This window comes from Leuciscus leuciscus (assembly GCF_965113295.1).
Source record: "Leuciscus leuciscus genome assembly, chromosome: 6".
In the NCBI taxonomy this organism is placed as follows: domain Eukaryota; kingdom Metazoa; phylum Chordata; class Actinopteri; order Cypriniformes; family Leuciscidae; genus Leuciscus; species Leuciscus leuciscus.
Genome location: NC_138730.1, coordinates 5,144,898 through 5,163,461, shown reverse-complemented (window position 1 = coordinate 5,163,461; position 18,564 = coordinate 5,144,898). Strand labels below are relative to the sequence as shown.

At 40.2% G+C, this 18,564-nt stretch overlaps 1 protein-coding gene across 2 annotated transcripts in view; it reads right to left on the bottom strand.

The window, feature by feature from the left end:
- dab1b (DAB adaptor protein 1b) overlaps window positions 1-18,564 on the bottom strand; it is a 64,025-nt gene that overhangs the window by 23,478 nt on the left and 21,983 nt on the right. For both annotated transcript variants that reach the window (XM_082174257.1, XM_082174258.1), the window contains exon 2: window positions 13,591-13,944. In XM_082174257.1, coding sequence (XP_082030383.1) covers window positions 13,591-13,657 — 67 coding nt within the window. In that variant the 5' untranslated portion in view covers window positions 13,658-13,944. The remainder of the gene's footprint in view (window positions 1-13,590; window positions 13,945-18,564) is intronic.

Below are 18,564 nucleotides of genomic sequence, written 5' to 3'. Positions count from 1 at the left end.
CGAAACTATTGAGCAAAGGGGCCATAGAGGCTCTCTCTCAAGATCAGAGCGAAGGAGGGCTATACAGCAGATACTTCCTGGTACCGAAAAAAGACGGGGGTCTCAGACCCATACTAGATCTAAGGCAACTGAACAAAGTGCTTGTGAAGCGACAGTTCAGGATGCTCACGACCAGGCAAATCCTTGTGCAGATTCGCCAAGGAGATTGGTTTGTGTCAATAGATCTGAAAGACGCGTATTTTCAAATACAGATAGTGTCACGTCACAGGCGATATTTGAGATTCGCCTTCGAGGGCCAGGCATATCAGTACACAGTCCTGCCGTTCGGTTTGTCCCTAGCACCCCGTACATTTACGAAGTGCATGGATGCGGCGCTCGCACCCCTCAGAATGAGAGGCATGAGAGTGCTGAACTATTTGGACGATTGGCTGATTCTAGCGCAATCTCGCGCAGTGCTCATAGAACACACGACCATTTTACTCGATCACCTCGAGGATTTGGGTCTGAGTGTCAATTGGGCGAAGAGCTCCCTGTCACCCAGTCAGAAAATATCTTTCCTGGGCACAGAACTGGACTCACTATCCATGATAGCGCGACTATCACAACAGCGCGCGGTAGACATTCGACGCACAGCGAACTCTTTTCGCTGCGGCGCGTCTGTCCCGCTCAAGAGATTTCAGAAGATGCTAGGTCTCATGGCCTCAGCATCGTCAGTGCTCCAGCTGGGTCTGCTCCGCATGCGCCCGCTGCAGTTTTGGCTGAAAGCGCGAGTCCCACGCGAAGCGTGGGCACCCGGTTTGCTTCGCCTCAGGGTCAATCAGAAGTGCGTTACAGCTCTGAAACCCTGGAAAGCGAACGACTGGTACCAATCAGGAGTAAGCCTGGGGACTTCCTCGAGGGTGAAAGTGGTGTCCACGGACGCGTCCACCTTGGGATGGGGAGCGCTGCTCGAGGGCAGACCGGTCTTCGGCCAGTGGTCAGAACGGAAGAAGCTCCTGCACATAAACTGCCTCGAAATGCTGGCAGTAGACAACGCGCTGACGCGTTTTTGTCCCCAAATAAAAGGTCACCACGTCTTGGTCCGTTCGGACAACATGTCTGTGGTGTCCTACATAAATCGCCAGGGCGGCATCAGATCCGAGAAACTGTACAGGCTGGCAGAACGCCTCCTGGTATGGGCTCAGTGCAACCTGCGCTCGCTCAGAGCAGCGCACGTGCCAGGGATCTTGAATATAGGACCGGACAGACTGTCCAGGAACAATGTTCCGGCAGGCGAGTGGTCTCTACACCCACAGACAGTCCATCTGCTGTGGAAGAAATTTGGCAGAGCGGAAGTGGACCTGTTTGCGTCTCAAGAAAACGCTCACTGTCAAGAATTTTTCTCCAAGAGCAGGAGCGCGCTGGCCCATGTGTGGCCCCGCCGCCCGCTCTATGCTTTTCCCCCCGTCTCTCTCCTGCCTCAGGTGATAGAACGGATCAGGGAAGAAGGATGCTCAGTACTGCTGGTAGCACCGTTCTGGAAAAACCAACCTTGGTTCCCAGTCGTGATGCAGTTAGCAAGTACTGCCCCGTGGCCAGTACCAATGAGGAGAGATCTCCTCTCACAGGCCCGCGGCTCGATCTGGCATCCTCACCCGGAACTATGGTCCCTTCATGTCTGGGCCATCAACGGGTACATGTTGGACTCCCTAAAGGAGTATTAAACACGATCACGCAGGCTAGAGCTCCGTCTACAAGACGACTCTATTCTTCGAAATGGTCGGTGTTTTCGGGCTGGTGCACAGCCCGTGGTGTGTCACCCACAAACTGTGGTGTGACGGAGGTGCTTTCCTTCCTGCAAGAGCTGTTGGATGGGGGCAGGGCCCCCTCCACGCTCAAAGTTTATGTGGCGGCTATAGCAGCGTTCTCAGAAACAACGCTTGGTCAGTCAATAGGAAGGAACGATTTAGTCATCCGCTTCCTTAGAGGGGCTAAGAGACTGAATCCTCCCAGACCTCCCTCAGTCCCCGTATGGGACCTTTCTACGGTTCTGGAAGCCATGAAAGGTGCGCCATTTGAGCCTTTACAGTCAATCGATTTGAAACACCGGTCTTTCAAGACGGTGTTTTTGCTGGCTCTCGCTTCAGTGAAGCGCATAGGGGATCTGCACGCGCTCTCTGTGAGCGCGGCGTGCATGGAGTTTGGGCCCAATGACTCAAAAGTTATACTCAAACCTAAGCACGGTTATGTTCCAAAATCCCTCAACACACCGTTTAGGGCGCAGGTTATCTCCCTGTCAGCCCTACCGGTCCCTGATGAGGAAAGAGACGCGAGCCTCCTTTGCCCAGTCAGGGCATTACGAGCTTATGTGTCTCGCTCGTCTGTTTTCAGACAGACGGAGCAGCTTTTTGTTTTGTTTAGCGGACGTTCTAAGGGACTAGCCGCGTCGAAACAGAGCCTATCCAGATGGATAGTTGATGCTATAGCGCTGGCATACGCCTCCAAGGGCATGCAGTGCCCATTGGGTGTCAGAGCGCACTCCACGAGAGGCATGGCCTCTTCGTGGGCCTGGTCAAGTGGGATTGCCTTGCAAGATATTTGTATGGCGGCAGGCTGGGCCTCCCCGTCTACATTTATAAGGTTTTATAACCTAGAGGTTCCCGCCCTGCAGGCCAGGCTGCTGTCGGTCTAAATTACCAGTATTATCTGACCTGATGCGATCAGCTCAGAATGCTGCGTCTGCTGAGCACAGCTCAATGTTCGACAGTATAAAGCTGGGCAAACTGTGTAAGACCCACATTTTCCCCATCAGTTCAGGCCGTACCCCGCCCTGTCTGTATGATGAAATACGCGTCCCATCGACGCTACTATATGTGGAAAAGTGAGGCTGCACCCCTCCCTCTTCCCGGACTCCCTGTGAGTTCCCTGAGTGATTGTGCACTATATCTACCCCGGGCTTTCGCCCTTGGGTCTTTGGTGTCAGATCTCAGCATGCACGGCGTTTTACATTGGGTCCCCTAGCGTAAGATATCTTACGCAGTACGAGAGACCTCTCGTAAGAGAACGTACTCGGTTACTAACGTAACCTCGGTTCTCTCTAGAAGAGGGAACGAGTACTGCGTATCTTGCCGTGCATGCACACGCTCTGGTTGCTTCGATGATGAAAAACCAGATAATAGCTGCCTGTGAGCGATATTTATAGGCCTAGACCACGCCCATTTCGGCGGGACGTGACGCAGCGGGCGCGAAGTGCCCTGATTGGGTCTGACGTCACGCCAGGCCTCGCTCGATAGGCTGCTGCAGTTGCCGCAGAGCAGCCAATAGGCGCGCGAGCTGTCTCGCCTATGTCTGCATTGCTGCTGCAACGCGTTTTGCATTATTACAAAATTAAGGATAATTTTTGGCTTCAATATCTCGCGGAAAAGGATTTTCCCCTAGCGTAAGATATCTTACGCAGTACTCGTTCCCTCTTCTAGAGAGAACCGAGGTTACGTTAGTAACCAAGTACGTTTTATTTTTAAAATGAGCCGGTAGCTTGTGCAGGGTGTATGAGTGTGCACTTGTACTGATGTGGTAGTTTTATGCCTTGTTTTTGCAAGTTAATGAGGCTGATGGTGTGCCCTCCAGTTGGGAGCCGTTTGTCCTCCTGTTATATTTGTTCTGGACAATACTATATAAAACATGGCGTTTTTTTAGCGATTGTGAAATAATTTCTTTTTCAAAAGAAGTGCCAACTCAAGAGAGTATGCGATTTCAGACACAGCCTGTGTGTAAATAATGAGGTGATGATGAACTGGTGTGGAAGGCAGTGCATGTCAGGATTTGTAGTCCATGATAGTCAATATATGGAGAGGAGTGTGACACCTGAACAGGGGTACAAGAAAAATTATTCTTTGGCTTTTTTTTTCTCTATCTATTCTGTAATGTCACTCCAGCAGACAGATGAATAGAACGAATTTAGATGACAGATGAATTTCATTTTCATGAGGGGGCACACTTTATGATCTACGAAACAGACATTCACCAAAACAAAAAAATCCTGTATTTAGCCTAATATAACTGAAATAGACCAAGTTCTATATTAAAACAACACCAAAACACAAAATATTAGCTAATTTTCTGATCATAGGCGGAGAGTGAACTAACACCATTAGGATATGCGCTTCCCCTTTAAAAACATTTACTATATGCAGGATTTGGCATGGCAGAAAGCTCGCAAAGATCGCTCATTTTATTATCATGAAAAAGCGGTTATACAACATCATCGCGATCTCACAAAGTTCCATTATGATCAGTGAAGTTGATGCACAATGAATGTCTTATTTTTAACTGCTTATTATAACGAGAGGATGTGCGTGTGTGTAAAACTCAGAATCCACTCACCGCTCAAAACACTGGAATTTCGCAATATATTCTTTTATTACGGAGAAAACTGACCCTAGACCAGCCTTTATAGACAGCTTTTCCCTCTAAAAGCAATCAGAAGCATGAAAGCTTGTTTCCGCCACGATATAAAAATTATCTCACAATTCTGACTTTATAACACGTAATTGCGACTGTATATCACGCAACTCTGACTTTATAACTTGAGTTTATACCTCGCAATTTTGAGAAAAATTACCTTTTTTTACTCTCTGTGGAAACGAGCATACTAGTAGCAGCAGGCAATTGAATGAAAAAAAAAAGAAGTTATTACCATGACTGTATCTAATGGATTTACAAAAATATTTAATGCAACAAGTTCTACTAACTGCTATCCAAATTGGTCCAGTACAGTTAAGTAAGGGATAATGTACATGTAGTCAGTTGTTATCTCAGAATAACCCCCGACAGGGCGATCAGGCTCAGGTCTTGCTTCACACTGAAGAGGTTTATTCTGTGATAACAACCGGCTAGACGTACATGATCCGCTTATTACACGGCTACTTGCCACATAAGGAAATAATTAGACACGAAATATTGGTCTGAGTTGAAATATTTTATTAGCTCTTTAAACGCAAAGCTTCCGCGGAGAGAGCAGATTCAGATCAAACTAGACAGACATTTAAGAGACACGGTATACAGTCATAACACTTATTACACAGCATTTCACCACATTAATAATTATGGGGGTAAGAGATATTGATTTCAGATTAAACTGTTTTAAAATCATACCTGTTTGTATCTCATAATCCAATAGTGTACAAAACAATCATTGCAAAATGGCCGCCGCTGCGTTTGTATGAAACAAGAGAGAGCGAGTCCATGATTCTGGATGGCATAATTAAACAACTGTACACACAATATTGATTTGAGTTTTAATATTTGAATTAGCTCACCAAACACAAAACTTCCACGAGTAAAAACCTTCATAGCAAGCGTAAAGCAGCGACTTCAGTTACCCAGATAAGCCTGTGTTCTCAGTTTTGACCAGTTGTTATCGGGGAATAGCATACACGATTGACCAGTCAGATTCAATTATTCCACAGAGCCATGTAATAATCAAAAGATAACCAAAAGATAATATAACGGAAATTACTCCACAGAAAACATGGCCTTTACAGCTTTTCTTCCATTAATTCATTTAATACACCAGATTTTTCAGATTCATACAATGTCAAAGGTTGTACATATGTCTACTCTTGTCTTTTAAGAGACAGTTCATTGATAAGATATATATCTACACACACTCCTGGACAAAAGCAAATGGACCAAGCCCAACATGGCTAAACACTAAGCTTTTAAGTGTCTAAACCACAAATTATTAGTCAGGAAATTATCTATATTTAAGCAAATGCACAACTTAAAAAGCCTGTCTCAAAACATCAAAAGGCAAATTCACAGACAAACAAAAAATTAACTGTCATGTTCACACTGTCCTAACAGACACTGTCAAACACTGATTGAACATGGTCAGTCGAGTGAAAACAAACCCCAACCAACGCCAACAGACACCGACAGGGGGTAACACACTGATCCAGCAAAACCCAACAAACATGTTTCTTGGACTTTGTCTGTGCGGTGAGAACTGGCTTAAAGACAGAATGAAGTTTTTGGCAGAATATGGGAAGTTGTGTGTGTAGTGATGAATCACAGTGAAACACGAGTTGCATGGTGATGCTCCAGAAAATCTGCTGAGGAATATAATAATACATGCATCTCTAGCACAATAAAGCATGGAGGAAGACAGGCCTTTTTAGCGACTGGTGTTGCTGAGCTACTTCACTGTGAAAAGGCATTTAATGCACTGGAGGATAGGAGAATATTGCAGGATGGCTTGCTTTCCACAAAAGAAAAGTTGTTATCTAAAGAGGAATGATCAGATGTTATTTTTCAATGCTCCTGCTTAAAGTGCAAAGACAACCAAGAAGTGTCTTGAGAACAAGTCCATCAGGCTCATGTTTTGGCCAGATTTGAACATTATAGTGAATATTTAAACATTTTTCTGTTTGTTTGAAGCCATTAGCATTGAGTGGAACAACACTGACTCTCCTTCCTGGAAAAAGTTGTCTTGTTAAATTCCTGACCAGTGATTTGTGATTAAAATGGTTAGGACCAATGAAAGACCATTAAATATTTTCCCATGACCTGTTTTTTCTTTTTCTTTTTTTTTTAGCTCAGGAGTGTATAACCTTAAAGGGATGGTTCGGAGTAAACTCAACCTAGGGTCCTTTGCACCATAACCTCGAGCCAAACACCCCCCAGAAGCCTTTTCTCCCTTGGTTGAACATTATTAAAGTTAGAGCTTATTTAGAGATATCAGCCGGATGGTTTAGTGCAGGCGCTAATGGATCCAAGGCTGTATCTCGTAAATTACCCCACTAATAATGTCCAGAATGGCACCATACTTCTACAGTAGCACAAATAAGTTCTGTACTCATAAAACGAGGCATTGGAAAGTTTGTAAGTACATCAGGAGTTTATTTAAATAACACTTACCTGACGGCTCATTCTACCGCTTACCCGGACGTCAACGTCACTTCAGTGATTTGGGAAAAGCCCGTAAAAGTCCTGCCAGAAAGCGAGTTTCAGCTCAGCACATTCTCTAGTTAAAAGTGAATGCACTACAGCTGTTGGGAGATAAACAGCTGGAAGGAAAGTGCAGAAAGACGAACAATTCTAGATATATTGAAATTTTGCCTAATTTGCACAAGAATATAAATGCTGTCATTATTTACTTCTTTTCGTGCACCAAACCAAATATGGAGAAAACACAATTTTGTTGGCTGCAGTTCTGTCAGGACCACTACCGTCAAATAGTACGATTGACAATTAGCATACAGTTTGGATTGGCGGTATGGTTCCGTTCTGGGCGAGAACTCCCTGTGCATCCATGCAGCCTAACATGGATAAGAGCAGGGAGAGCAGCAATAACCCCCGCTTAGGGTAAACAGAACAGAACCAACATGAAAATTTGCAAATATATTTAATTCAAGATTTTAAAGTACAACATTATTCGATAATTATTCTGATTCAAGGGGAATCAGAATGTCAAATCCTGACTGGGCGAGAGGAGGAGCTGGGGAGGGAAGAGGGTAATTAGCTCCTGAGAAACGCGATAGCTGCTGATAATACTGAAGGAGCTTATACATGTATATGGTGATAGGCATCATATTCCTATAGGTAGATGTGGATCAGCTGAGGGTCAGCTGATGCGAGCTTGACTAACGTGACCTACCAGAACTAACACTACGCTTGATCATGTGAAAAATAAATAAAAGATAAATAACATGGCAAACATGGAAGGGTGAAACTGAACTAACATAAAGGATATAGCTTTGTCAACTTTTATGTATTCCATTAAATAATTGAATATAGGTGGATATCAAACATGCTTTAAATATGCTCTTAATATATATATATAGAATATATATTTATATAGATATATATATAGAAAAAAAGTTATAAAAATATATATATGGAAAGCCATGACAATATATTTATATATATATATATTGCCATGGCTTTCCATATATATTTTTTATAACTTTTTTTCTAAACCTGCTCAACACTAAAACTAAAACCCATCAATTAAACATTTATTAGTATCAGAACATATATGTGAACCTAATGAAGAAATGCCGAGGCCACATTTCCTCCATATATTAAAACAAAGAAAACACAGCTTATTTTAGGACAATTCAAACCATTGTCTTGTTTTTAACAAGACCATTGTTATTAACATTATTTTCAAGCAAACAAAATGATGTGATTCATCAAACTGTGCTACGGTTTGAAATATTTTATCTATGCTCACATGAAAATGCATAATCCTATTGGTTCCACAGCAGTGAAAGTAGATCAGTGACTCTCCTAGGGGAGCATGTGTCAGCCATCAACTGTTCAACAGTTCTGTGAGAGCAGGACAGATGGCAGCATATGGGGAGGAGGAAGACACTCTCTCGACGCCCCAATCTGTCAACAGGCTGTTTAGTTTTTGGAGGCCTGACACAGAAACTCATTGACCTTAAACCCCCAAGAGACAAATTACCAGATACGCCTCATATTCAATGCAGAATATTCAGCACTGTTTCATAACCAATCAGCTGGGCTCCAAAGAGAAGTTAGGACATAACATCATGTTTTCAGCTGCGTTCACACTAATGCACAGATCTCTTTTGAAATATAAGATGTGGTTTGTCTTGTCTGTTTAATCCCTTAAAATATAACTGAATGTGTTTACATAAATTTCACATCCTAAAAGCATTTTTAAACTCAAGTACATTTAACAACACGAAGTCGCTCTTCACAAAGCGAGTATTTGAATTTGAAAGCAGCCTCCTGTCAAAGAGTTTCATAGTTTGAATATACTATAAATTAAAATAAATTATATCAAGCCCACTGCATTCCAAACAACATAAATTATGCTTTCGTAGATCATGTGTGAAGAAAATGCAGGTGGGCGAGACAACACACTGCGAGAGTAACATCAAGCATGAGCTTTCTCACAGCGCATCTCTTGTGCATGAAGCCCGCAAATGTCCTTGTAAGTCGCTTTAACCTTTCCGAACCTTATGAAATATTATTTAACGGAAGGTTCGAGTGGTGTGTGTGTGTGTGTGTGGAATTGGAAGCAAGCAGAAAACGGGTGTATCTATAGCACACACAGCGTCATCGCGCACCTGTGGTTAAAAACTGCTCAGAATCATTGGAGAGAGAATCTTTTCTCCCACCCTATTGTATAGTATGACCAACACAATATTAGATAGATAAAATATAAACTGTTCTTTCCTGTAGGCCAGGCCTATATAACGTGCCAAGTTGATGTTTCCTCTGCCGACTGCTTTACACTCACGTGTCATGTGACCAGTGTGTAATCGCAGCCTTTGCAGTTAAATTATCTAATTTTATCATATCGTGATATTGTCGCTAATGCAATTAATCGGTCAGCCCTAGTAAGGTTCTGCTCGAGTCGTCCTTGCGATTGAGGTTCGGGTTGAATAAGTTCCTCCAATGTTTCATCATTGGACTCGCGCTCGGATTGATATGGTAAAATCGACGTCACCGACAGTTGATTGTAATGGGTATTGTTTCCTACACCACCTACAGTGTGCTGTATCACAACAGCCTGGGCCATCTGACCAATCAGAGCAGAGTAAACCAATCACAACAGACTGGGCCATCTGACCAATCAGAGCAGAGTAGACAAATTACAACAGACTGGGCCATCTGACCAATCAGAGCAGAGTAAACCAATCACAACAGACTGGGCCATCTGACCAATCAGAGCAGAGTAAACCAATCACAACAGACTGGGCCATCTGACCAATCAGAGCAGAGTAAAACAATCACAACAGCCTGGGCCATCTGACCAATCAGAGCAGAGTCAACCAATCACAACAGACTGGGCCATCTGACCAATCAGAGCAGAGTAGACAAATCACAACAGACTGGGCCATCTGACCAATCAGAGCAGAGTAAACCAATCACAACAGACTGGGCCATCTGACCAATCAGAGCAGAGTAAACCAATCACAACAGACTGGGCCATCTGACCAATCAGAGCAGAGTAGCTCTCGGAAAGGTGGGATTTGGAGAGACTGATTTGTCCATTGAGTCGTTTGAGAATCATTGAAGAATGTGGTGATGTGCAATGTTTATTATGAGAAAATGAAATATATATTTTTTATCTGATTGATGTGTGTAAACCTGTTGTAGGAGACTCCAAAACAACATTATGAGACTTTAAAATAGCATAATAGGGGCACTTTAATGTTAATCAATATTAGGCATTATGCCGATTCCGCATTCATTGACTTTGCAAGCAACGAAATTGCTCAATAAATAAATAAATGAATGGGAGATTGTTGTCACTATGTGGTTCTTTGATATTCTGATTTGATCAGAGGCCTGAAAAGGTTTGAGAACCTCTGCTCAGGATGAAGAGGTCACCAACTGACCATGGTGTACATCTGGACACAAGACTGGTTGCATAAATGAATATTAATTCATGAGGGCTGATTCACACTTTCACTTTCCTGCAGAGTTTAGCACTAACCCTGATCAAACACACGTGCCTCGCAATGGGTTGTGGGCAATATTAGCCATTACAGTGTGAGCATGCATAAATATGCATAGATATATTCTGGTAGTAAAAACCACAGAGATTTAAATTCCCGAAGAAATGGGATAACCTTTCACAGGTTTGAATGTGATGGTTTGTGTTTTTATATTAACTCAGTATTACAGGGTTTAAACTATGGTAACTTAGCTGATACATTTTTCTTGTTGAATTGTCTTAGATTAGCAAAATCATCTGCTGAAGTCTATTGCAGATATAGATATTCATATGCGTCTGTCTAACCAGGGTTGGAGCTGAACTCTGCAGGAAAGTGGATGTCGAGGGCCGGTGTTTCCCAGTCCTGGTCTAGGGGCCGGATTTGGACCACAATCCACTAATTGGTGACTTCTGCTCTACTATGCAGGTGTTATTTATATAGCACCTTTTAAAACAGTTTATAAAGTGCTTTACTGACAACACATGAATATCATATAATATTATCAACATAAAAATTTAAATAATAAAATATAACACAATAAAATAGAATCATTGTATGGAATTTCATTTGTATGGAAAAGAGCAGTGTGAATGTTCCGCATAATATCTCATTTTATAATAACTTTTTCATTCATATGGCACTTTGGAATTAATAAAACACAATTCTTCACAATTTATACTAATGATACCAAAAACTACCACTTAGTAGTAGAAATGTTTCACTCATTTTTCAAGTGCATTGCAGTCAACAGGATTTTGTATCGCACGTTTAAAGAACATTGATGAAAGTGTCTCAGTGTGCTCAACCCAGAACGCCCTTTCTGTTGCCATTATTTCACAGGCCGTGTTCATTTAATAAAAGTTTGACATCTGCCATAGGTTACTATGAGTGTGTTTGTGTAGCTTGCATGACAGCTGTGTTTGAGAATCAGTTTTCACATGGATTTTTGTCAGTGAGCTGCAGTTGCTATGGAGATGGAAAAATTCAAGGATGATGAAATTTCATTTATCATTTATGGGCAGTGAGAGCAGGACACAGATATACTCAATCTCTCATCAGGGACAATATCAAAACATGACAGCTAACAACCAATCGTAATATGTTCCCTTTCAAAGTGGAACTCAACACTGCACCTTGTATTGATGCAACGAGGAACGTCCTCAGCGTGACCGGTGTCTGAAGCACCTGTGAAAACACGAAAAATATCATTGGCCGACGACGGTCCATGACGTCATTAGAGTATACTGAGTATAGAGGGAATGCATTGACGTCACTTTCCCTCAGCCGGACTGAGTGGCAGAAGAGCTGCTGTGTGACTGGGTTTTATAGGGGAAACTGCAAAAACACCAGTAAAACAAACCATTATCAGTTTAAACTAAAGGTTGGACTCGATATAGTGTTCCTTACAACTTACCAAAGATCCAGTGATCCATGGATATATTGACATGCAGCCAGGAATCGTGTTTCCTGACATTTATATGTGCCTGATTTCCATGCCGGGGAAATACATAAAGCAAATTTGCCTGTGAACGCTTTATATAAATACAATATAGGTAGGTCTAAACCCAGGTGATCACCTATATCAATGTCATATTTATCATTGTATCGTCCAGCCCTAAAACTTGTATAGTTTTTTGTCAGTGTTTGTTTAAAAACATCCAATTATGCAGAATATTCATATTATTGGGCTTGCCTTCACGTCTCCTTCAGACAAGTTGATGACGTGTATCATAGGCTCCCTCTTACACTCACAGGCACTCCAATAATGACATCATGGACTGTCATCAGCCAATAATATTTGCCGTGTTTTCACACATGCTTCAGTCACCGGTCACGGTGAGGGCCGTTCTCCATAGCATCAATGCAATATGCAGTGTGTCGTTCCCCTTCTCAGGAAACCAGTCGTAACCTGAGACGTATTTTACAGTCCAGAGGTGCCAGAACAATGTAAATTATTGTGAAATAGTAGAGTAAAATGTTTTTTTTTATCTTTGAGGTGCAGCAAAACTCTGCTGACAGTCATACAGGTTTTAAACGACATAGAGGTGAGAAAATAATGCCAGTATTTCGTATTTTCTATAAAATGATTTATACAAAAATGTGTGTACAGTAAACTTAAAGGATGAGAAAACGTATGGAAATTATTGAAATAATGTCAAATATGATGAGAGAAATATTTGTCGATAATAAACAGTGAGTTTGCCGGAGGCTGGAATGTTTGCCTTAATCGATCATGAAAGGAAAGACAAGAGACTGTGGTAGCACAATGTTTGCACAACTAAAGAAATTAAAGAAAGTCCTCCTGTAGTCAATGATTTTATAGCTTAAACTCATCTTTGATCACCAAAATGACATATTTAAAAGTTTTTTCCTGTGAAGAAAAAACTTCATACCTTAAAATAGATTGAATGCAACTCTACACCCTTGCCTCATTTAGTATACGGATCATTAATATGCTAATTAGCCCCGCCTCCACTCACTCACTGCAGCTCAGAGATCCACTCAGCCAACTTACTGAGGTAAACGCTGCACAATAGTGTCGCTCTTTACAACGTCGGACACAAAACGGTAATTAATATGATCAGCCTTTTGCTTGACTATGTTATTAAACCGCTAATAATGTGTTGCTAATGTTACACAAACTGTGTTCCCGTTCTGCCTTCTAACAATCATCAGAAACACTTTTGAACAACTCAGAACATCAGTGGAGAAAGGCACAACATCATAATGTACATCATACAACACTATATTGCTGAATATACCCGATTTTTCATATCAACCAAAAACTATACTGGGATAACCTGGCTTCTGGCTTCTCTTCTCTCGAGACTCCCCTGCTAGTTTGCTGTTAATGATACAGTATGCTAAAGCCCGCCGGCATGTACGTGATTGGTTACAAGCTAGTTTGAGACGTCAAAAACACCAGCGATTTCAACCCGTGTTTTTGAGACTGTCTTTGGTTCGCTGCAGTTTTAAGGAGAAAATACTCAGCAATGGTGTTGAGTAATGCATTTTTCTTAAAGCATATTAAAAACACCACAAAAACATAAACAACATTAAAAACTTGATTTTCACCACAGGGGGACTCTGAACTTTAATGTTAATGTCATTAGCACCCCGCCACTGAACTGACCTTTTCTCCTGGACTCCTTTTTAACAGTGAGTTTGACATCTGCTTGACGTTCTGCCTCTGTTGACATCCTCCTGTGTCTCTGTTCCTCTCAGAAGCATGGAGATGGTTATCTCGCAGTATCCTCTAGTCATCGGAGGCAAATTCAAAACGCTGCATTACTGTCCCAGTCATCTGAGGTTTATGTCCAGAATTCAAACACAAGGATCTGCTCCAGTTAATGAGATTGTCTATATTTCTTCTGTAGTTTCCTACATATAATTGAACAGTGTTCCTCTGATGTGTTCGCAGCTGATCCGGTGGCATTCACATTACTTCATTATTCTTCATCTGCGTCCAAACCGCTTGGCTGTGACACTATGGAGAAATAGAAGAGGTATTTATCACAGATTGTACAGATGCTGTTATTAATCATCATTGTATTGCAATGCATTTCATGTTTTCAAATTACAGATCTTTGATCATAAAACTAAGCATTAAATATCATCTTACTAAGACATATTATTGGCAGATATAGAGTGACTATTGATGTTTATATGCATGTTATGTAAGCTATACCGTTATAAAGATCTTGTTGATCTTTAAGTATTTTCTCATTGAAATTGAATGAAAATCCTATTTTCTTTCTTAACTCTATAAAGCATACTTTATCATATTTGATACGCAAATTTCTAAGGCCTCTAAATGATCAACCTAATCAAAACTTCGCTGAAAAAAGTGTTGCACAAAATCTACCCGACCGATGAAGTAATAGTAAAAGGCCTTTTAGTATAATTGTACACATGTTCCCCTTCAGGTCACTGTACGCATCTCTCCTTGCTGTGAAATCTTTACTGATTTTTATAAAGTAAATGTAAGAATAACTTATGTATTGTGAGTAATATTTCAAGATAAACACTTAATGGACAGAAGCAACTTTGATTTACTTGATTATCCAGACATAATTTATTAGAAAAATCATGAGTATCAAATATGATCATCATGCTTTTAAGGAAGTTTTATTTGTTCATCTCTCAATCATCACTGTATTGCATTATATGTTTTAACAGTACAGTTGATCATAAAACTAAGCATTTAAATATCATCTTACTAAGACATACAGTATTATTGGCATATATAGAGTGACGACTGATATTTATATGCATTTTATGTAAGTAGTTGCTATACTGTTATAAAGATCTTGCTGATTTACATTACCAGCAGCATAATTTCATCTTACATTTTAGCCATAGAAATATTCAATACCAAATTGCATATTTTTGCTTGGTTTGAGTGTGATTCATTTCACGCGACGACCATCTTTGAAACACCTCTCAGGCAGTGATTCAGTCATGTAAGTGCAGCTCCTATCTTGTTGAATGTGGAAACATCAAATTCTCCAAAGCTGTTCAACAAGCTTATGATTAAAATTCATATTTGAAATCACCAATAAAATCTGACATGAACTGCCTTATAAATTATGTTTTTTTTTTGCCCTGAAATGGCATTAAAAAAACGTATATTTCAGGTTGGTCAAGCCAATGCGAACGGCAGCTGCAGTGATGTAATGACTTTATCAACTGCTGATTGGCTCTTTTATTCAGAAGGCGGGACTTGTTCCACCATATTGTGCATTGCAGTTTCCCCCATTCATAGTAACACAAGTGCACTCTTTGTATAATCTTTGGTATCATAAAAGAATAATGTATCGAATTTGATAAAAAAAAATAAAAAAGTTAATTGTTATTATTAATAGATTTTGTATAAAGTTTCAATAAACATTTCTGTTTCCAAAAATCTGATTACTGTGAACGATTCATCAGTGCACCAAATAAAAAAAAATCGTCATTAAAATATAAAACTTTTAGAATTTAAAGTCCCTGTGTCAATAATTTGATCCCTTAAAACTCATCTTTGATCACCATAAATGACATATTTAAAATAGCCTTAAAATATCTTGAATGTAACTCGACACCCTTGCCTTATTTAGTATTCGCAGTTCTATGAATATGCAAATGAGCCCCGCCTCCACTCACTCACTCAGCTCAGAGATCCACTGGTTGACGATCACACGTTGATCTGATTGGTTACAAGGTAGTTTGTGATGTCAGAAACACCAGCGATTTCAAAGCGTGTGTTTGAGACTGTCTTTGGTTCACTGCAGTTTTAAGGAGAAAATACTCAGCAATGCTGTCGACTTATGAATTTACACATGGTTTGTCTTAAAGCGTATTAAACACACCACATAGACACATAAACAACATTAAAAGCTGGATTTACACCACAGGGGGACTTTAAGTTGTATTTAATAAATAGTATTCCTAATTTATTCCTAAAACATTCCAAGAGATCTGACACTTCTGACCAGTCACATGTACAACATTCTTCTCTGTCTTCAAAGACTCGAGCGCTTCTGCTGGTGAAGTCATGCATCATTAATAAACATGCTTTCATTCGCACAGAACTGATGAAGGTTAGGAAAGCATCAGGCAGCAGATCGGAGCGTGTGCATGTCCATCTTTGCATCAAAAAAGGAAAAGGCTGGCATTGTCAATCTGGGACAATGCATTTTTCATTATGAGCATGCCTGTGTCTGACAAAAGCATGATTTAATGTAATGAATGACTGCTCTTTAAAGCCCTTTTTAACTAGGTCACCACAGCGCTCAATCTGCTGTGTGGTGAAAGAGCTCAAGCATCGCCTCTCATCTGGGTCAGAAGCTCAGAAGCATTGCAATTGCCAAAACTGTCTCACAAATATGCTTGTGTACATTTTTCAATTGAGGCATTTTTGACAGGATTGTAATCTGCTATCCGACCGTCACACGTCTTCAGGTTTTGATTCATGCCATGTGCTTTTATTTTTGTCTTGATTGTCTCTTGTTGTCGGCTATCATCCGTTTCCTGTGCATTTATAGCCATCATGTATTGAACATTGATCAAGCTTATCCATTTCATGTCTAGTTTAAGTCGTCATTTTTCTTAATTTGTACATTTTCTCAATTTGTAGATGTCTGTAATCTTTTCCCTCAGAAGGCAGCTGGAGGAAAACCCCCCGTCTCAAGAGACTGACAGCTTTGAGGGAATGCTGAAGACACCACAGAAGATGAGGAGAGAAAAGGTTTAAGAAAAGCAAGCATAGCAACAGTGCACTGTAGTAGAGGAAGCATAGTCGTAGTCTTTCTTTATAGAGGGTTCTTCATAATACAGGGTTATTAGTAGTTTCACAGATCCGTGTGAACGGGGATCGTTTGATAACACTGACATCTGTATGAAGAAAAAAAACAGTCCCGTTTTTAGCTCATCGTTGTCGTGTAAACGTACCCTAAAACAAGACAGAAGAAACCCTGACACGAGTCTGCACATGTCGCTGTGAATCTGTGTGTCTCTGTGTAAATGAATGACATCCTCCACATCACAGTCTCCATCATCTGAGAGTCCACAGCCATGTGATCAGATCACTACAATACACTGTTAACTGGGGAAAAGCTTGTTTTCACCTACTGTAAATACACATAGCTTACAAATAATTTACTTGACCACAAATGTTTTAAAATTATGGTTACTAAAAAAATATAAATATATTTTATATATTTTTATAGGATTTTTTATCCTACCAAATTCTGTAGGTTATATCTTTGAAATTGACAACAGGTTTTCAACAAATGTTCATAATCACATGTTTATTTCTTGTTTTTCAGCTACTAATAAGACCAGCTTTGAAAAAAATAAGGACAATTATTTGGCTAAAAATGTGAACTTATAATCCTTTAAAGAAAGACACATATTTATAAAAATGAATTGCGTCAGGACATAGCAGTCATTTGTATTTGTTCATATGCCTGGTTTTCTACATATTTATCTCTATATGAAGTACTCAGTTATGGTCTTCAGTTTCAGAGATGAAAGAGTTTACATTTGATTGCAATTTCAGGATTATCTTGTTAGATTTTGAAAGAGTTTAATATTAATGGCTATTTGTATTCAATTCATTATGAATTGTCCAGATCTAATAAAGATGAGTGAGTTCACTGTAACGAGTCTACAGTGAGTCTTATTATTTATAATATTTAGAATTATTTTATATACAGTCGTGCTCAAAAGTTTACACCTTGTAGAATCTGCTAAACGTTTTTTTTTCTTTCTTTTAAATAAGAGGGATCATTCAAAATGCAAGTTATTTTTTTATTTAATACTGTCCTGAATAAGATGATTTACATTAAATGTGTTTACATATAGTCCACAAGACAAAAACAAAAAATAGCTGAATTTATAAAAATGACCCAGTTCAAAAGTTTACCTGCTCAATGTTTCCAGCATCTTTTGCATATCTGAACCCTTTCCAGCAGAGACTGTATGATTTTGAGATCCTTCTTTCACACTGAGGACAATTGAGGGACTCAAACACAAGTATTAAAAAAGGTTCAAACATTAAGTGATGCTCCAGAAGGAAACACCATGCTTTAGGACCATCAAAACTTTTTGAATTTGAAGATCAAGGTAAATTGTAGTTAATTTGTCTTCCAGGAAACTCTGGATGAAAGTACTAAATGAAAAAAGGGCGAAAAAATTTGGACATCTTCATCCTGTTCAAAAGCTTTCAAATTCTGAATGACATTATTGCTTGATGGTTTTGTAAAGTCATGTCTCCATTAATTATTACTCCATGTTGCGAGGCCAGTGTCAGTCGTGAAGAGAGAATCTGAACCGAGGTCATGTGGTGCGCTTCAGTGGTAATGAGATCAAGCGTGATGTCGTTCCCCTGCAGGGTCTTCTGCTCACTGTGTGTCATATCTATCTGTGCTTCTCTTTTCATTCCCCTTTTGTGGCAAACTGTGTGAATGAGGAATGCACCATTTTTGGAGCATAGAGGGAAAAATATATACGGTGAAAGCAACTCATAATTACCTACTTTCTGTGTTCTTTATAGGACTACTTCACAACTAAACAGTGTGGAGATGTTCTGAAGAAATGTGTGTAACAATGCCACAAGTCACAT